Below are 25,079 nucleotides of genomic sequence, written 5' to 3' on the forward strand. Positions count from 1 at the left end.
TGTGAGATATTTACTTAATGCCGTTTTAATGTTCACTGTGAATAAAGCTTGAATGTTCACTGTGAATATTAACATATTATAACACATTTTAATTTATTAATGCGTTCAACATGTTCTAAATTAATGCTAAATGTGCACCAAGTTGTACCAATATTTCAATCACATACAGCTGAAATTATTTTGTTTTGATTTCCCCAAAAAATGCATTAACTATTACAATACTACTTACTGTACAACAAAACTGCTAAAAAGATGTCCATCACTTATCCTACTATGCTTCTTTTTTTACTGGGAGATTTTATTTTGAAACCGGAAATCTAACTGATACCAGTTCTTGTCAGGATTACGAAGATTCTGATTGGTCGATAATAACCCGGTAGATGTTCCTACCTAGCCCCTCAACTTCCTTTTGGTGAGGTATCAGCGACGACGATGGTAAGCAATAATCGACAATAACTCAATCTAACACAATCTTCCGTCATTCAGGCAATTTTTGTATAGTAACGTTTATAAAATTGTTGACACACATCTCTGGGCTTCGTGTGATGAATTTGTGATTGAGGCTGTCTTCGTATTCGCTGATTAGAATGTCTAGAATCCGTGGTACATTTTTGGGGCTAACCCCCCTCAGATGGTCAGGTTTACATTACGAGAGACAGGCAAATGAATGACACTGACTGTCAACTAGGTAACTTTTATCTCACCTAGTGTAGTTAGTTGGTTGTCAATTGAAGTTTTTATTAGTCGCTAGTTAGACCTTGCAAATGTGTTGTCTGGTGTGAAGTATTTAGAGGCATTTATATAATTAAGCACTTGTCAGACCACAACTTTCTTTGGGGTTGTTTGTTAGTGCTGCATTTCATGGTTTAGGGTTTTGGATGTTTATCAAGTAAATATGTTTGTATGGGCATCTTGCCTGAACCATCCTCAATCCTAATTTAAGTAGCCTAGGACATGGTCATCATTTCTAGGAGGCCATGGTTGTGTGTTTTGGTTTTCCCTGTAGGGTGAACATTGTCATTCACTTGAATCAGAGAAATTAAAAATGTTATTGTAGATATCCTGTTAGATCTGTATGATTAGGCAGATTGCAAATATTCCATGTTAGTCTGAAGTCATCAGTAAAGCACTACCGTCCTAATGAACGTTTTGTTTATCAATTATAATTTTTTAGGCAAAAATCAAGGCCCGAGACCTGCGGGGTAAGAAGAAGGAGGAGCTCCTTAAGCAACTTGAAGACCTCAAGGTGGAACTATCTCAGCTCCGTGTTGCCAAGGTTACGGGTGGTGCTGCATCCAAACTGTCCAAGATGTGAGTATTGTTTAAAATCACTCGCACTGGCTAACAGTTCATTTCACCTTTCCTCCCACAATGTTTTGCAGACGGGTCATACGCAGAAGTGTTAGTGGCGTCATTAAAAGCAGGCATAAGGTGAATGTAAACAAACGCAACTGCACCTATATGAGCATTTCCTCACCTTTGGACAACAATGGCAGGAGTTAAGATGGAATGCTCACAGATGTACATTACTGTGTCCAATTCACCACGCTTGACGTCTATGGGTTCTCAATACACACATTTCTGGGAGGGTGCAGGTGGGCTAAGTGAGATCACAACAGCGCACTTCATAGGATCATTATGCGCTCTACCCTCGAACCAGTTACTGGCCCAATGCTCTTAACCACTAGGCTACCTGCCGCCCCTGGTAGAACCTGAAATCTCAGGTAATGGACTGTCTATCCTGTTGACCTGGTTCTGGGTTTCCAGATAGCGATAGAAATAAGCGTGTTCAGCGATGCATCGTTCCTAAAACGGCCGACGATATCACATGCGTTTCCCAAAACTCAGCGTAGAGAGAATGTTCACTAAGTGGGTCTTTGGAGCATGTGTCGATACTGATAAGGAAGTGCTGCTCTCGGATCAGCTTTCTCTATTCAAGTTCTTACATTTTAGTCATTTAGCAGACGCTCCTATCCAGAGCGACTTACAGTTAGTGAGTTCATACATTTTTCATACTGGCCCCCCGTTGCAAGCGCCATACTCTACCAAGTGAGCTACAGGAGGGCCTAACATAAGTAGTCATACACACTACTGACGTCGGATCAGCTCCTAGAGAGACTATCACCTATGGCTGCAAATATTGAGGTGGTTTATTCTAATGTGGTAGCCTATAATAATGCACTAAATCATAATTGTCACATCATTGCGCGCATTGTTGTTACACGGGAAATATATTGAGGCAAAATTACTAGGCCGCAATAGCAAAATAGAACTCAATTGTATTTAAACTGAAATTGAATTCAATGTTATTGAAATATGGAGGCATATGTAGCCTGTTGACCTTAGAATGAAGTAATCTCGGGAAACCCGGCCCTGAAGGTTTTTCAACAACCTTCATTTGAGCATTTTAAAGGGAACTAATGTATCTTATGAGCATGGGTGAAAGTAGATTTAACTTCTTCCCGGGACGGGACCTCTTGTGTACGCACGCTTAATCATAGAATTACATATACAGTGAACAGAAATATATGTGCAACGTGTAAAGTATTGGTTCCATGTTTCATGAGATGAAATAAAAGATCCCAGAAATGTTCCATACTCACAAAAACATTATTTCGTGCAGAAATTTGTTTACATCCTTGTAAGTGAGCATTTCTCCTTTGCCAAGATAATCCATCCACCTGACAGGTGTCGCATTTCAAGAAGCTGATTAAACAGCATGATCATTGCACAGGTGTACCTTGTACTGGGGACAATAAAAGGCCACTCTAAAATGTGCAGTTTTGTCACACAATAAAATGCCACAGATGTCTCAAGTTGAGGGAGTGTGCAAATGGCATGCTGACTGCAGGAATGTCCACCAGAGCTTTTGCCAGATAATTTAATGTTCATTTCTCTACCATAAGCCATCTCCAATGTCATTTTAGAGAACTAAGTGGCTTGGGGAACAAAACATTGACATTTTGGGTCCATGGCCAGGAAACTCCCTAGACCTTAATCCCATTGAGAACTTGTGGTCGATCCTCAAGAGGTGGGTGGACAAACAAAAACCCACAACTTCTGACAAACTCCAAGCATTGATTATGCAAGAATGGGCTGCCATCAGTCAGGATGTGGCCCAGAAGTTAATTGACAGCATGCCAGGGTGACTCTTTGCATAAACTGAATGTCATTGTCAATGAAAGCATTTGACACTTATGGAATACTTGTAATTATACTTCAGTGTACCATAGTAACTACTGACATAAAGATCTAAGAACACTGAAGCAGCAAACTTTGTGGAGACCAATACTTGTCATTCTCAAAACTTTTGACCACGTGCTTGTTTTGTCACAAACTGTAATTAGGTGAACTTTTAGAATTTTAGCAACCAGGAAATGGCGGAGTGTTTTCTGCATAGTGCATCTTTAACTTTTGTTAAATGTATTACCTTTTTATTGTGGCATAAACACAACCAGTCATTATGTTTTCATCTGATTGTCAGACAATCACTTCAAAATAATCCTTTACTAGGCAACCTGCAGATGTTCATCCACTCGCAACATATTTCCAGCCTGCAAACAGTGGTGAATGGAAAGCGATATCTGTTACACAAATCACCAAAAAGTGTCATGACATTTGGCGATTGTCATTAGGTTAGCATTTATGCGTCCACTGCTGTCCTCATCTCTGTGTCTGCCATTCATCTCTGCCTTGCCAAAAATGTCAGTGTTCTGGTCGAACCACATCGCATTTTGGAATGTAGGCTATACCACCCGTTTTCAAGTTAATTAGCAAGTTTTTCATGCCTTTGACATGCGGTAATGATAAAAAGTGGTGTTATAGCCTACAGTTTTCTTGACATTTTGTTTTAATTATTGTGATACGCTCGTGTTTTACCGGTACGGCGTACCCCAACTATTTATTTTTTCGCGGTACCGGACCGTAGCGCCTTACTTTCACCCCTGCTTATGAATATTATTTGATCGTGAAAATCAAGTCTGAGTTGACAGATAACATTACAATATGGCCAGTTCGAGAAAAACATGTTCGACTTGCATATACTGCGCATTGTTTGACATTGATATATGGCAGAAAAGCAATTGTACATTTCCCTACGTCTTATCTGTCCAATTTGAAAGATACAATTAAAACGCGGTAAATAGCAATATGTCATTAGTTGCCACGAGCAGCACCGCAGATATTGAGATGCGCAAGATTCAAGACTTTGCTTTCACACAGTCGCACACAGTATCTGCTCATGTGCATGGGTTTGCTTCACGCTCTTACAGCGTGGGAGCAACAGGAGAAGCTGAGCATCGTGCTTCAACGCACTTAGTTGCGGAAATTCAACCACTAGAAATTGACCCACTATGCTGTTTACTTTTTGCATCTACGTCATATTGCGGAGTCTACCTTTAAGCTGTTTTCAATAATATGTTGAAAGTGCAATGTTTCATGTAATTCACTCATTCCCACCTTTATTTCAGCCGTGTCGTTCGGAAGTCCATTGCCAGAGTCCTGACAGTCGTCAACCAGACCCAGAAGGAGAACCTGAGGAAATTCTACAAGGTAGGCCTTTTATTTAAAACTTTGTTGCTGGCTTCATGGATTTAAGTTATAGGATTTTATAGTATAGAATCGCAATATCTATGCGTCATGATGGTATAGTATCGTGAGGTCACTAGCAATACTGAGTTCTAATTGTCATCACGGATTTGGTGCATCAGCGTTACAGATTATTTTCACAAATCTTTATTTGGTGCATTAGCGTCAATTATTATTTTGCTGAATTATCGAAAGTGGAATTTCCGCTAGTTCAAATCCAGCCACTTCTTCCCCAAGTAGGGCTGTTGCGGTGACCGTATTAACGCCACACCGGCGGTCACGAGTCATGAAGGCAGTCAAATTCCACGTGACCATTTAGTCATGGTAATTAGGCTTCTCCAAGCTCTGATGCTGCTGCTGGTCATTAGTAGCCTACCAAACTTGCTAACTGCCTGGTACTCAGCACTATATTGTCCCTCTAATCACTCTGACATCAATGCAAATGTGATCAAAAATCTAATCCAACACTTCATGAGAGCCCATGAGCTCATGTTGCACAACATTTCTATAGGCTATGCAATTGCGTGAGATGGCCTCTACTAAAAAGAGGAGGATCCCATCAGGTTTCTATAGGCTAGGCTTACTATATTTATTTCTCAACTTTCCTAATATTAAGCACATTGCTTGTCTTTACAACAGGAGTATAGCCTACCTGGCTAGCATGAAAATGAACCACGGGAAAAGTGTCCTCCATTCGCTATTTAACTGCATAGATGACATTTATTTTTTCCCGCTGCCCCTGTTTCTATACAGGTGCATGATAATGGTCCATTCTAAATGAAAACAAATTTCACATATTATTTAGTATATGTAAAGATTAAATCAAGAATAGTCTGATGGGTGACAATATTAGCATATCACTTGTGAATGATGCCCAGCATAAGAAACAATGCCTTTTTTTTTGTGACTGTTTTGAATCATAGTTGCACACCTCATGTAGCCTAGCCCATAGGTCTATATGTTTTGATAAGGTTTGCATCACAACTAAAGTGGCCAAATAACTTCTTAAAATGAAGCACATTAATCTGCTTTACAATGGGTGTAGAGCCTAACTGGCATACATAAGCAGCGCGTGAGTTTCAAGTTTGGGGAAGATCATTTTCACCATAAAAATGCACCTTTATAATAAAAGCATTACATGCATAATTGCATTTGGGGTCACTTTTGATAATGGTGTTTTCCGCTAATGGTACATTCGCGCTTATAGCCTACTACCATGTGCGTATTGCTGCGCTTATAATGTTAAGAAGTAGCCTAATAGTTGATCAACATTTTAAGCTAAACGGTCTGATCTGTTGCGTAAGAAAGTTTTATTTTTTTAGATGCGAGTGGTTGAAATAATTTGCGATAGAATAGGTCGACTTTTGTACTACGGGGGATAGTAGCTTGACATAGGCTAGTAGTGCTTTTGCTGTTCGTTAGGCCTACTCATCTAGTTGGCTGACGAAAAGTAAATGTGGACAGTTCTTCCAATATCTTCAATATGCACCTTGGAATTGGATAAGGACGCGTCCCCGATGTGTGTCTTCACTTCTAGCCTGGGAGAAAGACCTGATCACGTGATAGAGAGCCATGTGAGTGAGAGGTGATTCGGAGCGCGCAGCACTCAGGGAGAAGGGCATAACGGCCACTGGCTGCAAAAGGCATGGATTTTTTTAGGGTGCATTACGGTCACACAAAGGGGATGCCGCCGTGAAATTCTAGGCATTATCAAGTGCTTGTCAAATTGTGAATGAGTGGCTGATGTAGTGTGTATGGCCTGCGCAAAAAACAAAGCAGAGCTCATGCCTTTCTACTTTTTTCAAATCATCATTAGTCGCATCATACAGCCTTAAAATGTATTAAAAATCAAAACATATATAGCCCAACATTTGTAGAACTAAAGTTAGGTCTCAAAATTAAGCATATAGGAATAACTATTTTTGTTAACCGCTCAACACAGAATAGCCACATGTGCGCACTCCCTCATCGTTTGGAGAAAATATATTTTCAGCTTTGTTCAATTGTATTCTTCATACTATAAAATAATGCCACGGAATTCTAAGCAAATGTTGTCTGCTAAATTAACTACTGTAGCCCACAGCCAATTGACATAGCCAGATCAGGACAACTCAGAGTATGCTATTCTGTTCTTCTGAAATAGACTACATTTTCTTCATATCATGCTTCTTTAGACCTGTCTAAAATAAATAATGGATTTATTGTGAAGGTGTAGGCTATATTACATGGATTTATTAGACTTTTTAAAATGTAGATGTTCCAAAGGTCTGCATCAGTTGCTTGTAGGCTATGTGTGGAAGTCAGGAGATGAAATGTGTTTATGTTAATGAACGGTCAATTTCCGTGAGACCGACAGTTATTTGCTTGACAATCACCAGCTGACGAAATTTCGTGACCACCACAGCCCTAGCCCCAATAAATAAATGAAGTTGGCTAGCTAGCGCTGGAATTGGTTATGGGTTCCAAGACCTGGGGATCATTTGCAGAATGGCACATACAGCCTGGATCAAACACTGCATTGCTGAATCCCAAACCAGCCCCTCACCCCTACCAACTCCTCACCCCTACCAACTCCTCACCCCTACCAACTCCTCACCCCTACCAACTCCTCACCCCTACCAACTCCTCACCCCTACCAACTCCTCACCCCTACCAACTCCTCACCCCTACCAACTCCTCACCCCTACCAACTCCTCACCCCTACCAGCCCCTCACCCCTACCAACTCCTCACCCCTACCAACTCCTCACCCCTACCAACTCCTCACCCCTACCAACTCCTCACCCCTACCAGCCCCTCACCCCTACCAACTCCTCACCCCTACCAGCCCCTCACCCCTACCAGCCCCTCACCCCTACCAGCCCCTCACCCCTACCAGCCCCTCACCCCTACCAGCCCCTCACCCCTACCAGCCCCTCACCCCTACCAACTCCTCACCCCTACCAACTCCTCACCCCTACCAACTCCCTCACCCCTACCAGCCCCTCACCCCTACCAGCCCCTCACCCCTACCAGCCCCTCACCCCTACCAGCCCCTCACCCCTACCAGCCCCTCACCCCTACCAACTCCTCACCCCTACCAACTCCTCACCCCTACCAACTCCTCACCCCTACACTTTTTTGCTTATTTTGCAGGGTAAGAAGTACAAGCCCCTGGATCTGAGGCCCAGGAAGACCCGCGCCATCCGCAGGCGGCTGAACAAACATGAGGAGAGTCTGATGACCAAAAAGATGCAGAGGAAATCACGCTTGTACACTATTCGCAAGTTCGCTGTCAAGGCTTGAGTCTGTACCTTTTTTATATTGAAAATAAATTACCTTTCACAGGAAAAAATATAACTTTGTCTTGTAAGTGTTTGAATTAAATCTGTCAGAGAATCCCAAGGGAACAGCTTATTTTTTAACAGTATTGTTTGTCTTTTAACAATTGGAAAAAATTTACACAGCGTTAAGATGTGACAAACAAAACAAGGGAAACGACATGGGGAAAATGATGAAATAAAATGCTGTGACCTCATTCCCTCCCCTTGGCTGTGAAGTATGCTCTCTTCATTCTCCATCATTTGATCTAAAACTATGGACTGGTGTATAAAAGTTGACTATGATCTTATCCAGAAACAACCTTTTGTCACTACTACTAAGTTAGGCATTTCAGATTTTGAAGCTGCAAAAAATAATGGTACAGGTATAAGCAATATGGTTGTTGTTTCACCTTGCTATCTTGATAGGCTAAAAGGCTTTGCATGGTCAATCTGCCGTCTACGAGCCATATGGCATTTACTGCGATGAGGCCTCTGCAGAAGTCAGGGCATTTATAGTTGTTGCGCTTCGGAGAGCGGTTGTCAAGGAAGTGAGTTTGTGTTTATACTGGACCACCCGCCCCCACCTACCGTCAACCAATCATGTCAATGCAGAGCTATATCGAGCCCTCCGCATTGTTACAATATTTGGGCAGCGCACAGCGATGCGGTACAGAGCTCAATTTGGCCTCTGCATGCGCCTGGAGGCTCCGCATACGGCGCCACCGACCACACTTTCAGATGAAACATAAATGAGCTTTTAGGTGAAATATTTCCAATATTGAGTTTAGGAGTAGGTCCTGACCTTTGGTTTCGATGTGTCGTCACCAGATGGTGCTCTTGGTTCCCATGTAATGGACACTTCAATAAAACCATATGTCATGAAGTCAATCATGAACAGGCTTTTAATAAATGTTGGAAAACTTAATTGATTCGTTACTAAATCAACCAAAACCCGTGTTATGTATTCAGCTGAATTTTGATTAATTAACATGTTTTAATGTTTTGCAGTTTGTTCTCGGGCTCTCTAGGCTAGAGTAGAGCACTCTGTAAAATAACTAAGTGTGAAATGTTTAGGTATGCAATAAATGATAAAGAAAATCTAAAAAGTACAACTCTTAATAGGGCTCTCTGCATTGGTTGGAGCGCTTGTCAATCATATTGCCTCATTGTCTCGTTGGTGCGACCGATAGTAGAACTCGAGCTGGTTGTAAGCGTGAGGAAACAGTTGTGGCAGCAGAACCAGTGCTGGGCGCACGGGTGCACTGATTTCAAGTGCTGTTTTGTTGGAATTGTTCTGACTTTTACGTGGGGAGTTGAAAGAACATGAAGTGTGAACTGAGAACTATGTTTAGGTCAACGATGCTGGAATTACTTTTGTTTTCATTGACAGCTGGGTTATATCGTACTGCACCGCGCGCCTCCTACAACAATGAACTGTCTGTATCAAAGCAACCTGCCATGTCCGAAATCACACTCGGGCAGCTCGGCACTACCATGCCAAACTATTTACCCGAGGACAGTGTGAGGTTGTCCACAATTTCAGCGCTCTCCCCAGTTTCTACCGCGACCACGTCGGCAAACAGGATTACAGGTAAAACCACTAAATCTTACCGAACGCACAAGTTGACCCGAACAGCAAAGACCACCATAAGTGAGTCCATATCTAAGGATTCCTCTGTAAAAAACAATGATGGTACAGCCGACATAACGCCGACAATTTACATAGGAATAATTCGAACTACAACACTAACTGCTTCAACAATTTCTACATCGAGGGCTCCCGAAACAAAGACAAATTATTTGCCCACCTCGCAACCTCCACCTGTCCCCACCACTGACAGGCAACAAAGTAAGTCTCTGCTCTACCCAGTTTTGGAAATTGAAATACAGTAGGATGTTGACATTTATTTTGAAACAGGATTATTTTCATGTCCAAATACCTCGTAGTATGAAATATTGCATGAAATAAAATATTTATTTAAAAAAGCAACGAGAAACGAGGCAGTGCACGGTCACTGCCATTTGTCTCAAGACACATGACCCTTTTCCAGTTACACAAGTCAGAAAAGGCGATGGCAAATGTATGTTAACTATCTTTGAATGTCCATCAGGTAGGTGTCAGGTAAAATATAATACATTAGCCCACCCTACTCCTGGGGAGCTACAGATTACAGGGTTTTGTTCCAACCCTGCTCTAACACATTCTACAAATCATCTGCACGCATCAGGGTCTTGAAAGTTACAGGTTTTGGGAAAAAATAACTGAGCAAAAAGACTATCGAATCGGTAAACTGTATCGGTTAATTGGGGTCCCGTGTAGCTCAGTTGGTAGAGCATGGCGTTTGCAACGCCAGGGTTGTGGGTTCGATTCCCACGGGGGCCAATATGAAAAAGGTATGCACTCACTAACTGTAAGTCGCTCTGGATAAGAGCGTCTGCTAAATGACTAAAATGTTAATTCTGATATGAATCAAATATATATATTTTTGGGAATGTCATTGTCTTGCCACATGTATACACCCCTACTCAACACAATAACTCGTATGTCACACTCCCTACAGGTATATCTATCCAGTCTGGAATATAGGCATTTGTCAGATGTTTCTGGCTACCTTCGTTTTTGTGTAGTTGTTTTGTGTCAAAATATAGTAACATTGGGAGGAAGTCACAGATGATGGCAGGTCTGTGGGAGTGACATGAACATGAACTGATAAGCCTGTGATCGTCATGTGTGGAGTGAGATTGTAAGTCACAGCGTAGGTGACATCGAACGTGCCCTGCTTCACATTCAGAAATCCCTATCCTTTCTTACCACGCTTCGGTGCAGCTGAAAGGGGCCGGTTTCTCTGCACCTGGTTGGATAGTATCCCCAATGCTCCCCACAGCCCCTGCCAAGCCCTGACAGACATTGTGGTTTGGCTCTGATTTACTTTGTGCTAATGAGTTTGTGATGGCAAGGATTGCAGACTCCTAGATCCAGGAGATGTTTGTCACAGCGCTGCCTGTCAGCCCATGTTGCCCCTCTCTGTGGTCTCCCCCTAGTATAGAACTATTTAATCAGTTTTGTCTGGTTGTGTGGTCTTTTAACTCGTCTCACTGTCAAACTCTGCTTATTCTTTTGTAATAAATGTTTCCATCTTGACCATTTTCTCTTTCAAATGTCTACTGAGAGAACAGAGATGCCTTGAGATGATGAGGTCTTTAGAAGCAGTGTGAGTTCTTCTAGTCCCTAGGCATACTATCTGATGATTGCATTAAATAATCGTGGAAGCTCATAGTAGAGTAACTCTCAAATCAAATCAAATTTTATTTGCCACATGCGCCGAATACAACAGGTGTAGACATTACAGTGAAATGCTTACTTACAAGCCCTTAACCAACAATGCAGTTTTTTTTAAAGAAAAAGTAAAATAAAATAAGTGTTAAGTAAAAAAATAAAAGCAAATAACTAAAGAGCAGCAGTAAAATAAAATAACAGTAGGGAGGCTATATACAGGGGGGTACCGGTACAGAGTCAATGTGCGGGGGCACCGGCTAGTCGAGGTAATATGTACATGTGGGTAGAGTTAAAGTGACTATGCATAAATAATAAACAGAGTAGCAGCAGCGTAAAAGAGGGGGGTGGGGGGACAGTGCAAATAGTCCGGGTAGCCATGATTAGCTGTTCAGGAGTCTTATGGCTTGGGGGTAGAAGCCTTTTGGACCTAGACTTGGCGCTCCGGTACCACTTGCCGTGCGGTAGCAGAGAGAACAGTCTATGACTAGGGTGGCCGGAGTCTTTGACAATTTTTAGGGCCTTCCTCTGACACCGCCTGGTATAGAGGTCCTGGATGGCAGGAAGCTTGGCCCCTGTGATGTACTGGGCCGTACGCAATACCCTCTGTAGTGCCTTGCGGTCGGAGGCCGAGCAGTTGCCATACCAGGCGGTGATGCAACCAGTCAGGATGCTCTCGATGGTGCAGCTGTATAACTTTTTGAGGATCTGAGGACCCATGCCAAATCTTTTCAGTCTCCTGAGGGGGAATAGGCTTTGTCGTGCCCTCTTCACGACTGTCTTGGTGTGTTTGGACCATGATAGTGTGTTGGTGATGTGGTCACCAAGGAACTTGAAGCTCTCGACCTGTTCCACTACAGCCCCATCGATGAGAATGGGGGCGTGCTGAGTCCTCTTCTTTTTTTTCCCTGTAGTCCACAATCATCTCCTTTGTCTTGTGCACGTTGAGGGAGAGGTTGTTATCCTGGCACCACACGGCCTGGTCTCTGACCTCCTCCCTATAGGCTGTCTCATCGTTGTCGGTGATCAGGCCTACCACTGTTGTGTCGTCGGCAAACTTAATGATGGTGTTGGAATCGTGCCTGGCCATGCAGTCATGGGTGAACAGGGAGTACAGGAGGGGACTGAGCACACACCCCTCATTACAAGTTTTACTGTGCTTTATTGGTTGAGGTAGGAGTGGATTTCATTGGGCGGAAAATGAGAACTCCCGCAAACACAGTATTACCTCTGCATGTAGTTCTTTATTGTGTCTACGTTTCGTTCAAGACGTGGTTGGAGTGGAGTTGTAGACTCGCTTTTGTGGTACAGTAGATGGACTACCACTGCAGCTACGCGGGGGATTCATTTCCCCTGGTTTTTGATTTGTTCCCTGTCCCATGCACAGGGACCCAATGGGCAGTAACTAGAGGGCTACTGTAATGGGGCTGTATTTGATCGATAGCCAAGCCTTCAGGGCGTCCTGGTCAGATGAAAAAGCATCTGACCTTGTCGCCGTTATCACACCACAGATATGCCTCATTCTGTCGTACGGGGGTAGATTGAGGCTACCGAGAGGCAGTGCCACAAAAACAAGAATCCCACACAGCTTCCAATTGGCTCATTCATCCCCCCTTTTCTTACCCAGGTCATTGCTGTAAATGAGAATGTGTTCTCAGTCAACCTGGTAAAATATGGGTAAAATAAAAAATAAACACGGTGCCGTTGCTGAATCTGCCATAATGTCGCACAGCTGCAGTAAGATTAGGTTTCCCCTCGCTCTACCTAGACGTTGGGAAGCCATACGGTGTGCCTTACTTGAAAAGGATTCATGGTAACCTCTGACCCTGACCACCCGTTACACTAGTATTGGTTGCTTGGTAAAACTTCCCTCGACCTGCAGCTAGACTCTAGAGTAGCCCCTTGGACATCCCTCTTGCCATAAACACACTAAACTGCTCCATTTGTCTACTGTGTCTGTCTTCTTGTCCGCTATTGTGTTTATCTGGCCTTTTCAGTTTATGACCTTTGTTTGTCTTGTTTTAAACTATTACTGTGAGAAGAATGATCTCCTTTAGGATATGAATCAACATTTTTTTAAAACTCTAAACAAGCAGTGTGATGACAGATAAACGGAACGTGTGTCTTCTTAGGGTCAGAAATTGTGCTGAACCAGAGGATTTGTTCTCTCAGAGGAGAATGGAATCCAAGTTTGTGACGCTGTGGATCCTTGGGAATATGTAATGGTTCTACCCGCTGTAGAGTGTGCTGAGAGCGGCCAGTCGGCCAGGGATGACCTCAGCAGAGGTCTGCGTGTAGGACAGCAGCGTTGCTCTTGGCATCTCCTGGCAGCCCCTCTGGCAGGTCCCCCTTGATGAGTTTCGCAGGTCAGGAGAGCGCCGTTCTAGCTCCCCAGCTGGAAACTTGGTGGACACAGCAGCAGTGTCTTGTACAGTACAATACTGTTTTGCTTCTCTGATTAATTTTTTCTGTGTGGGACTGTCAGTGTCTGCAGTATACAATCTCCCTTGTTCTCCCTGATATGTCTGTGCTGAGTGCCTGTGGGCTTTGTATCTTCATGTCTACTGTATGAGGCAGTGTATCTTCACGTCTACTGTATGAGGCAGTGTATCTTCACGTCTACTGTATGAGGCAGTGTATCTTCATGTCTACTGTATGAGGCAGTGTATCTTCATGTCTACTGTATGAGGCAGTGAAAGTGAAAACAAAGTTCCATTCTTGCATAATACCAACGATTTATTCCATATTCTCGACATATTTTGGACTCAGAGTTCGAGATGCAAGACAAGTTCCTGAATACAGTTAGGCCAATAAAGTGACCCAAACCACACTGAGCTGGATTGGAGATTCTCTACTCTGGCTGTAAGGGTCAGTTGTGATGTAAGCTGTGAGGGGGATCACAAAAGTGTCGGGCAATGCAAGGTGACAGTGTCACAGCAAACTCCGGGGGTCAGCGGCTCTGCTGCCAGGAGCGGCGACATGTCTCTCTCTCTCTGACTGCTCAGGCTGGTTGCGTAACTCCTGTCAAATTCTATTGGAATGTAGAACCACTGGTCAAAGAATACTTTGCACAACAAAGCCCACGTCTCTTTTGATCAGGGGGCACAAGGGAACACTTTGAGAGGAACCAGGCTTTGGAGTGTGGGAGGCACAGTTAGTTCTGACCTCTTTCTCCTTTGTCCTATTCATGCAGTCACTCTCTTACGTAACACTGGGAAGCCACCGGGCCTCGTTATGAAAGTTCCCAGGCCACCACCTGAACTGCCAGCCTACTGCTTCAGTGACCGCTGTGCTGTCCCTGCATGTGCTAATGTACATACCGTGCTCCATCCTATAGATCACTGCTGAATGGGGAACTTGATATGTTCAATGTAAAAACGGGTGGTAGTGTCCACGTCCTCCAATGCCAGAGCCTCAAGCTCATTGGACATTGTACTCCCGTTTTCACCCTAACCAGACCTCGTTATGACATGCATATCTGAATTAGGCCCACAGAATTATACCTACGGAGGAGCGGCTTCTATGAAGGAACTTTGAATGTCTTTGAACTTCAGAGAGTTGGCTTAACTAACGTTGGACCAGAGCGAGCCCTTGATCATGACTCTCAGTTCCATTACGTTACACATAATGCTGCCTAGAGTTTGAGAGCTAGACCAGATCTAGCTAACAAGCTTGTGTGCAGAGTGGCACCAGAATTAAAATAAAAACACGTCTTACCAATGTGAACTGTGATAACTATAGTATCCTTAACTAGCATTGAAAAAGTGAATCTATTCTAATTAAAAATCTCTCCCTAATTTCGTAATCATGCTTGTAACATCAGTAGCTACCGCAGACTATGCTTTGGAGAGAGGGGCAGACACTGGAATACGTTTCTGGCTGACAAATGAGGGCTTTGCATAGGCGCTTTGTGTTTTTTTGTGGGATTGGAAAAAAATGCCCGGAACGTAAAATAACGTTATTAACTGGTTCCCATGCTTTTAAAATGACTGCTCTGTTCTGGAACCGTATAAATCACTTTTGTTCTGTTTCTGTTCCTCAATTTCTATTTTACGGTTCTGTTCCCTGAACCGGTTCCAACCCCTGCTTTTGAGGTCTTTATAAGTCCCTCCCTGTTGTGGCTGTTTGAAGAGTGAAAGAGCCTTGTGTTCAATGTTATATAATGATAATCACTCTCCACTATAAAGAGCAGGATACCCCTTTCACATTTACTATATAGAACTCCAAACCCGTCCTTTATCATTGTCCTCCTGATAAAGCCATGCCGTTGACAGGAGGAGAAAGTGCTTGTGTAAAGTCAGTCAAGGGTCCTGTATCTACAACCATCAGGACGATTGAGCAGTCTGCGGCAATGAGGGAAAAAGGTGCACACTGGTACATTTTCACATTGTGTAATCTTCTCTGTGGCAACAAGGTCACCTCTGATAGAGGCTCCTCTTTCCCCAGCCGAACGGTGCTGTTAGCTGGTGCTACATTTCTGACTGCTGTATCCCTATTTTTCTCACTGCGTCACCGGGCCATGTTCGCTGCTGACTGGCGGAATTATATTACAATCGCAGAATAACTGCCATCCCAGTCACTGCAGTCCATGACGTCCTTTGTTTGTGTCTTGCTATTCATTCAGTTGATTATGTAATAATGAATGCAGCTAACCATTCATCATCGCCAGGGATGAAGGAGAGGGAGAAGGAAAAATATGACTGTTTTTGAATGCCTTTGATGTGCAGAAAGCAGCAAGTTGTCATCCGTAAAGTACTTTCAAAGTGTTTTCATAGAAAATTAGAATTGGAAAAATCTATTGTTTAGTCAAATTTAAAAGGGGTTGATACTTTTGCAAGCCTGTTAGTGTGATGACAGTGGGTTCAAGTAAAGTGTCATTGATATGTCCACTTGTGATGTGCAAATATGATGCCTGTGGTCACTTTCAGTTGGCAGTCTTTTCAATGGATTTATCCACAATCCAAATGCCATGGTCACTCCACTCATTCCACCTGCCGTAACAATCCATCATGGATTTAATCTGGATCACTTCATACACAATTTTCACTCTGAATCACTCACTCACTATATTCAATTCATAATAATAGTAGAACAACACACTTGCAGACAACGGTAACACGCATTGTGCTCACAAAGAAACTGGGGATGAAAGAGTTAACACGCATTGTGCTCACAAAGAAACTGGGGATGAAAGAGTTAACACGCATTGTGCTCACAAAGAAACTGGGGATGAAAGAGTTGAACAGAGATTGCCGCAAACGCAACATTTTACCCATTTACCTTGTAATACAATGGGTAATAGACCTATAGTCCCCTCAGAGAGAGAGTGTCTCCCCCAGGACATACAGTGAGGGGGGAAAAGTATTTGATCCCCTGCTGATTTTGTACGTTTGCCCACTGACAAAGACATGATCAGTCTATAATTTTAATGGTAGGTTTATTTGAACAGTGAGAGACAGAATAACAACCAAAAAATCCAGAAAAATGCATGTCAAAAATGTTATAAATTGATTTGCATTTTAATGAGGGAAATAAGTATTTGACCCCCTCTCAATCAGAAAGATTTCTGGCTCCCAGGTGTCTTTTATACAGGTAACGAGCTGAGATTAGGAGCACACTCTTAAAGGGAGTGCTCCTAATCTCAGCTTGTTACCTGTATGAAAGACACCTGTCCACAGAAGCAATCAATCAATCAGATTCCAAACTCTCCACCATGGCCAAGACCAAAGAGCTCTCCAAGGATGTCAGGGACAAGATTGTAGACCTACACAAGGCTGGAATGGGCTATAAGACCATCGCCAAGCAGCTTGGTGAGAAGGTGACAACAGTTGGTGCGATTATTCGCAAATGGAAGAAACACAAAATAACTGTCAATCTCCCTCTGCCTGGGGCTCCATGCAAGATCTCACCTCGTGGAGTTGCAATGATCATGAGAACGGTGAGGAATCAGCCCAGAACTACACGGGAGGATCTTGTCAATGATCTCAAGGCAGCTGGGACCATAGTCACCAAGAAAACAATTGGTAACACACTACTCTGTGAAGGACTGAAATCCTGCAGCGCCCGCAAGGTCCCCCTGCTCAAGAAAGCACATGTACAGGCCCGTCTGAAGTTTGCCAATGAACATCTGAATGATTCAGAGGAGAACTGGGTGAAAGTGTTGTGGTCAGATGAGACCAAAATGGAGTTCTTTGGCATCAACTCAACTCGCCGTGTTTGGAGGAGGAGGAATGCTGCCTATGACCTCAAGAACACCATCCCCACCGTCAAACATGGAGGTGGAAACATTATGCTTTGGGGGTGTTTTTCTGCTAAGGGGACAGGACAACTTCACCGCATCAAAGGGACGATGGACGGCGCCATGTACCGTCAAATCTTGGGTGAGAACCTCCTTCCCTCAGCCAGGGCATTGAAAATGGGTCGTGGATGGGTATTCCAGCATGACAATGACCCAAAACACACGGCCAAGGCAACAAAGGAGTGGCTCAAGAAGATGCACATTAAGGTCCTGGAGTGGCCTAGCCAGTCTCCAGACCTTAATCCCATAGAAAATCTGTGGAGGGAGCTGAAGGTTTGAGTTGCCAAACGTCAGGGTCGAAACCTTAATGACTTGGAGAAGATCTGCAAAGAGGAGTGGGACTAAATCCCTCCTGAGATGTGTGCAAACCTGGTGGCCAACTACAAGAAACGTCTGACCTCTGTGATTGCCAACAAGGGTTTTGCCACCAAGTACTAAGTCATGTTTTGCAGAGGGGTCAAATACTTATTTCCCTCATTAAAATGCGAATCAATTTATAACAGTTTTGACATGTGTTTTTCTGCATTTTTTTTGTTGTTATTCTGTCTCTCACTGTTCAAATAAACCTACCATTAAAATTATAGACTGATCATGTCTTTGTCAGTGGGCAAACGTACAAAATCAGCAGGGGATCAAATACTTTTTTCCCTCTCTGTACTGTAATGTTCTCCCAGTGTGGCCTTCTTCCCTCACTGAGCAGTTATTCTCTCCTTCCCTGTACTGCAGTGTTAAATATACACTAGGGCTATCCTCTCACCAAAGTACCTTCCTCCAGGACATCGTTTGTTTGTGTTCTCTAAAGTTGCTATTTTCACCACTGAGTCTAAAGAAAGGCAAAGCGTCTGGAAACTTCCAGGCTTTCATGGCATTTAGTTTTATGCAAAAGCAATTGGCTAGAGTGAGGGGAAGAATACGTCTCAAAGCTCGCTACCAAATTGCCTCTGATCTCCTCTGTCCAGGCTGCGAGTCAGTATCGTTAAGCATCATGCGGATCCCATTGCTAATGAAATATGCTCTTGTTTTCTGTGAAGTGGGTCAAAAAGGATAGTTCTGCTCGACACAACCCAGCACATCAAGGTCATCTGGCTCTAGTGCAGAGATAATGATCAACCAGTTTTTGGCTCTTCTGAGGGGGATTTTTGAAAATGCAGGCCTTTTTAAATATTTAAACAGGCTTTTAATGAGATGAACCTCAATTTGATATGTATCTTGGCAGAGATTTACCTTGGCTTCTCAATTAGGAACTTGATAATAAGAGATACTGGGAATTAGCTGATTAGGATGTTGAATATGTTTGCATAGGTTCTTTGTACAGTATGTGACATGTGATGTGACAATTATTCCAAATGATCCCTGCTGGGATTGAACCCACGACCTTGGCTCTTACCAACTGAGCCACTTCAGCAGTGTCTTAAAGCTATTGGTTGGCTGAGGGCAGAATGTACATGTCGCACAAGCGCTAGAGCACCTTGGTGTGATGTCACACAAACACTGGAGCACCTTGGTGTGATGTCGCACAGACACTGGAGCACCTTGGTGTGATGTCACACAAACACTGGAGCACCTTGGTGTGATGTCACACAAACACTGGAGCACCTTGGTGTGATGTCACACAAGCACTAGAGCACCTTGGTGTGATGTCACGCAAACACTAGAGCACCTTGGTGTGATGTCACACAAACACTAGAGCACCTTGGTGTGATGTCACACAAACACTAGAGCACCTTGGTGTGATGTCACACAAACACTGGAGCACCTTGGTGTGATGTCACACAAACACTGGAGCACCTTGGTGTGATGTCACACAAACACTAGAGCACCTTGGTGTGATGTCACACAAACACTAGAGCACCTTGGTGTGATGTCGCACAAGCACTAGAGCCCCTTGGTGTGATGTCGCACAAGCACTAGAGCCCCTTGGTGTGATGTCACACAAACACTAGAGCACCTTGGTGTGATGTCACACAAGCACTAGAGCACCTTGATGTGGTATGAACAGTAACCTGTGATTGTACACCTCATCTGAATAACCCACTGCCTGTTCTGTCCCCAGCTGAGTTCCTGTGTAACTGTAGCAGCGAGGGATCTCTGGATGTGGACAACTGTGACCGCAGCACAGGGCAGTGTGTCTGCCTGTTGGGCTACATGGGGCTGCAGTGTGCCGACTGCCAGGAGGCCCACTTCAACAACGGCACCACCGGCTGCATCCCCTGTAGCTGCGACTCCTACGGTGCTCTCGGACCCCTCTGCGACAGGTGAGACTTTTCATTCATTTGTGCGTTATCAGTGTGTACCAGGTATTCCAGACAAGGCAGAATTCATTCCATAGCAGTGTCTTCTTGGTTTACGAATGACTGCCAATGTAGTGGAGGAGTCTATGGGGAAGACGTTGGGTTAGCGTGTGAAAGCTCCCCGGTTGGAACCCACCAGTTACACCCAACCCCTGAAATAGCCTGCCTTTGAAATATCTCTTTCAATATGAATATCTGCTTTATGTGAGCAGTCTGGTCTCATGGGACAACGCCTCAGATGTTTTTACAGGTATGATAACTAAAAGGTGTGTCATCTGACATCACATTGTCCTTAATGTGCTCCTGCTCTACCTGTTAGACTGGTGACTCACTCACCTGAACCCAGGGTTGTGTTCTTTAGGGCACACAACTGAAAACGTTTTGCAACGGATAGCGGAATTTAGTGTTGTTTATTGGACAAGTCCAGGTAGTCCCTCCCTATTTCAGTCCGTTTTCTTTCATTTGGTGCTTTATGAACTCCAAAGAAGAGGTCTCAACCCCAAGACATGCCCTGGTAAAGTAGAGGTTAAATAAGCGCAATGACGTCACTGCAAAGTTACGAGGCAGGGAGTTCCGTCTCTGTCTATTCACTCGTGTGAGAAAATATTCCCTCAAATATCCAAAGTTGTCTGTGCATTAATTGCGTCCCGGGGCTATTGACCTCTGTGCCTGGTTTCAACTGTAATTTTTCACCTGAAAGCCAGAAGACGCTGTGTAATTCTCTAACTCTAATTTCTCTGCAAGTCTGACACAATGGTTGGTATTTTTGAGAGTTTCATGCTTGGGGTTGTTGTGGGGTTGTTGTTTATCCAATTGGTACTGGGGAAACTGTGTACAGTGTAACTACTGAGGACTCTGACGCTGTAATTAGAGCGTAACACACCCCACCATTCTAGAGAAGACCAACAGTCCTGATGAATGAATGGTGTTCCAGTTCCATTCACTGCTTATAGAATCTCATTAATTGAATCACATACCTTTAGTATTATCCCTGGGATCCCTATTACAATCATAACCAACCCCACACAGTTTCCTGAATCTTTATACCCTCCCACAAACATGTCTTTTTGTGGTGTGTGAGTGACGGGGAGTTGGGGTGACACACCATTCATACATATAGTACATGCCTAAGTGTGTATTTCAGAGGGAGAGCGTGCAATGGATGTGTACACTCTGTACATTGATACTATACCATAATATCAGATGGTGTTCAAGCCCATGACCATACACTCTTTCAATGATCTCTGTATAGTAGCTGTTTATGTCTTCAGTTCTTGTTCCTTAATAGCCCCATTGCTGATGGACTGTCGTGTGACACTTCTCTCCCAAGGTTAATGTAGCATGAAATGTAGACATGGTTAATGTAGTCATGAAAGACTAAAGCTTGAACCCTGGTCTATGACTTACTGACATCTCTAAAGATCGATCAGTAAAATAGTGCAATATTGAGTTTGTTTGGAAAGAGTGGCCATCAGCGGCAGACATCAGTCTCCCTGCTGTGCTTCCAGTGACCTTCTCCCGCTGTTATATTTATAAATGCCAGCGCATCAGTCAGCGTTTTCACGCTGCCTATTTTGTCTCTATGGATTGTGGATATAATGTGAGTTCATCTCCTGAGGATGTTCTAGGATTCCTGCTGAAATGCAACCGCAGTGCAGGTGAAACACACCCACACACACACCGTAGCATATCCTTTTCCCTGCCCAAGCAATCTCAGGTTCTATCTCAAAGGCCTGAAAAGGGCCTGTAAAGAATAGGTTATGAGGTTGTGTCACTTTCGGAAGATGCCACTGTAGTCATGATTAGGAAAATCAATGATGGCAGTAAAGTTGAGGATTCAGTCATTCCCCGCCAAAGAAAACAGCAAGTCCCTGTGTAGCAACAGCAACTCAGAAGTAAACCGTTTTTGTAACCTTGCTGTTCTGCCAAAGTGAAAGAAGAAAAATTCTCAGCTTTCCTCAGCGGAGGACAAAGTTGGGAAACTGTTGAAATTGGTACTCTCCTACATTCCTGGCTGACCTGCCTGCACTGTAATGGAATGTCGATGAGACCAGAGAGTGGCTGAGCTGCACAGAACCATCATCACAGAACATCACTATACCACAGAACATCACTATACCACAGAGTGGAATAGTGACTGGCAACAGACCGACAGTCAAAGTGGGAAGGCAGTCAGCAGTACGTTATATAAGTACAGTGCAAGTCAAAACCTCAAAAGTCGAGGCTCAACCTTTGTGAAAACGAGAATGGAAAAATATGTAGACAAAGTTCTAACATGAGACTGCATCATATTGTATCTGTATCCATCGATTGGCTGCCCCATCAGCGAGCGACTGTGTACTCTCCAGTACTACTGTACTCTCGGTTTCCCAGGGGATCCCTCCCTCACACACTCGCACTCTGTTGCTTTTGTCTATTGGCTCATCAACATATTTTTGTTGTACTAGGTAAAACTGGAGAAGAGTGTCTGCAAAAATTACTATAGCGTTTATGGTGAAGTATTCTTACTGTCCTGAAATGGTTCCTCTTTACAGTTCCGGCTTTTTTCACTGCAACTGAGAACTTCTCCTTCCAGCCCCAAGATGGGGGCAAGTTGGAGCCATTTCTAGGGACTTCAGATTGGTCAAAGGTTCATAGGGCCCTATAAAATCCTTATTTTTTTCTCCCAAATTGTATTTTCTCCATTTAGTTTTTCCAGGTTTCCGTTTTCCAGTCCCCCCCCCCCCCTTTTTGTTCTTTTTTTCTTCAGGTTTTCACTCTCAAAATCACACTTTTTAAAATGGGACATCATTGTAAATAAGAATTTGTTCTTAACTGACTTGCCTAGTTAAATAAAAAATAAAAACATCCAATTTAATAGTTTTTCTAAGTCTACAACAATGCTTAAACCACATCTGGAGACCACTTTTGGAAAAAGATTTAGATTTTTGGGTCTTGTTACCCCTTTAACTCCAGTGTGCACTTAGCAAGAGGCTGTTGGTTAGCGGTGTTTTTGTAGGGCACATATGATGGTAGAGTTTGCAAAACAAATATCCACTGGATTGATAATCATGATATCATTCTGCCAGGTAAGCATAGGCTACTTTATAGTTAACAGTTTAATTGAGAAGGTTTTTAGGAAAGCCTTTCCATCTACCAGAAGATTTTTCATTAGCATCATTGGTAACGGCTACACGAATTGGTAGCTGCTACGCGCACCACATACACAGACAGGTGGAATTCTCGTTGCCTCTTCAGAAAGATGCAGGAAATACGAATCACTGCAATGCATTCTGTTCATGTCTTATGATCAACTTGGGCAAATTATTTAATTCTCAATATATTTAGTTGATTCACTATTAAGTTCGATACATATTTTAATATTGCTGAATTCCGTTTTGTCTGGATTCAATCCACTCTCTCCATATCTCGGATTTTGTAGGACCCTAGGCTCGGGAAAGGAGTTGGAGGATATTTCTGTTTTTCAACCAGGCAATAGTGTAGTAGGGATGAAAAAGTGCCGTGGCATCTGTCTGGATACTGTGTACCTTCTGCAACCCTTCCCCTATCTGCAGTGGGAAAAGGGGGGCTTGGAAGCCCGACTCCTGATGTACTGAGTTCATTGACATGGAATGGGAATGACCTGGGTTTGACAGAACCAATAGAAATGGAAGACCTGAAACCTGGGACGACTGCTGCAACATTCATAAAGACTAATCAACCTATATAAACAGACACTCACACAATCATGCATAAACACCATCCGTCTCTCGCTCTCACACACACACACACACACACACACACACACACACACACACACACACACACACACACACACACACACACACATTCATAAACAGACATACATACATGCCTGCAGACACACACACACACACTCATAAACAGACACACACACATGCCTGCAGAGACACACACACATGCCTGCACACACAATTATCTCCTATCATTCAGATCCATCTTCCACTTTCTCTGGTTGTAAATCAAGTAAGCTTTGACACTTTGATAATGAGATGTTGGTTACCCTGCCTAAGCCACTTTAATACTCTGAGCCAAGAACACAGGGGGGAATACATCCCCCTTTAACTTTATAACCCCCCCCCCAAACAATCATGAAAACAACTCTTGAGGAAGATGTTATTTAGCTGGATGCAGTGGCTGGTGCTGTTGAGTTAACTCTCTGAGGGACTTAGGAGCAGGAAGATCTCTCTCCAGGACCACCAGGCAACTGTTCATTAGAGATACCGGCGTGGAGTGTGCTGGCACATAATGGAAATGTGAGAGGTTGCTTAGCAACCCCCCGACAGTCCCCCTCCCCAGTAAAGTGTTAATGTGACAAGCAGATGAGGAAATGCGTCCAGGGAAGCAAGAAAGTGGGAAGGACTGGGAAGCAGGAGGGGTATGGGGGTTGCAGTAGACCACCATCTGTGAGCCAAAGCCCACTGTCTCTGAATTGGGAGAGAGAGTGAAAGTGTGTGTGTGTGTGTTAGGGGTGGGGTTCGAAATTAGGTCATTTAGCAATTGGTTAACGCACATGGCTTTACAGTGTGCAGTATTGCAGCATATCTACAATGGCCTCAATGCAAATACCACCATAGTATGTTGGCATGTAACATATACACTACCGTTCAAAAGTTTGGGGTCACTTAGAAATGTCCTTGTTTTCCATGAAAACATACATGAAATTAGTTTGAATAGGAAATATAGCAAAATGAATAGGAAATGTAGTCATTGACAAGGTTAGAAATAATGATTTTTAATTGAAATAATAATTGTGTGCTTCAAACTTTGTGTCCTCCATTTGCAGCAATTACAGCCTTGCAGATCTTTGGCATTCTATTTGTCAATTTGTTGAGGTAATCTGAAGAGATTTCACCCAATGCTTCCTGAAGCACCTCCCACAAGTTGGATTGGCATGATGGGCACTTCTTATGTACCATACGGTCAAGCTGCTCCCACGACAGCTCAATAGGGTTGAGATCCGGTGACTGTGCTGGCCACTCCATTATAGACAGAATACCAGCTGACTGCTTCTTCCCTAAATAGTTATTGCATAGTTTTGAGCTGTGCTTTGGGTCATTGTCCTGTTGTAGGAGGAAATTGGCTCCAATCAAGTGCCGTCCACCGGGTATGGCATGGCGTTGCAAAATGGAGTGATAGCCTTCCTTCTTCAAGATCCCTTTTACCCTGTACAAATCTCCCACTTTACCACCACCAAAGCACCCCCAAACCATCACATTGCCTCCACCATGCTTGACAGATGGCATCAAGCACTCTTCCAGCATCTTTTCATTTGGTCTGCGTCTCACAAATGTTCTTCTTTGTGATCCG

General features: G+C 43.5%; 2 protein-coding genes across 3 annotated transcripts in view; both read left to right on the forward strand.

The window, feature by feature from the left end:
* The first annotated feature begins 333 nt into the window (after positions 1-333).
* Positions 334-7,922, forward strand: LOC121582054 (60S ribosomal protein L35). The gene is made up of 4 exons (XM_041897571.2): positions 334-435; positions 1,175-1,311; positions 4,470-4,551; positions 7,722-7,922. Exons 1-4 carry the CDS (start codon positions 433-435, stop codon positions 7,869-7,871), a joined length of 372 nt encoding a protein of 123 aa, XP_041753505.1. The 5' UTR covers positions 334-432; the 3' UTR covers positions 7,872-7,922.
* A 1,158-nt stretch (positions 7,923-9,080) lies between these two features.
* Positions 9,081-25,079, forward strand: part of LOC121582051 (multiple epidermal growth factor-like domains protein 9) — an 87,783-nt gene continuing 71,784 nt past the window's right edge. The window contains exons 1-2 of one of the 2 annotated variants that reach the window (XM_041897565.2): positions 9,081-9,737; positions 19,514-19,715. In XM_041897565.2, coding sequence (XP_041753499.1) covers positions 9,212-9,737; positions 19,514-19,715 — 728 coding nt within the window. In that variant the 5' untranslated portion in view covers positions 9,081-9,211. The remainder of the gene's footprint in view (positions 9,738-19,513; positions 19,716-25,079) is intronic. The other variant, XM_041897566.2, reaches the window with a different exon arrangement.

This window comes from Coregonus clupeaformis, chromosome 15 (genome assembly GCF_020615455.1).
Source record: "Coregonus clupeaformis isolate EN_2021a chromosome 15, ASM2061545v1, whole genome shotgun sequence".
Classification (NCBI taxonomy): Eukaryota; Metazoa; Chordata; class Actinopteri; order Salmoniformes; family Salmonidae; genus Coregonus; species Coregonus clupeaformis.

Coding starts and splice junctions, on each gene's coding strand:
- LOC121582054 (XM_041897571.2), top strand. Junction 1,312..4,469: donor GCATCCAAACTGTCCAAGAT/GTGAGTATTGTT, acceptor CCTTTATTTCAG/CCGTGTCGTTCGGAAGTCCA. Junction 4,552..7,721: donor ACCTGAGGAAATTCTACAAG/GTAGGCCTTTTA, acceptor CTTATTTTGCAG/GGTAAGAAGTACAAGCCCCT.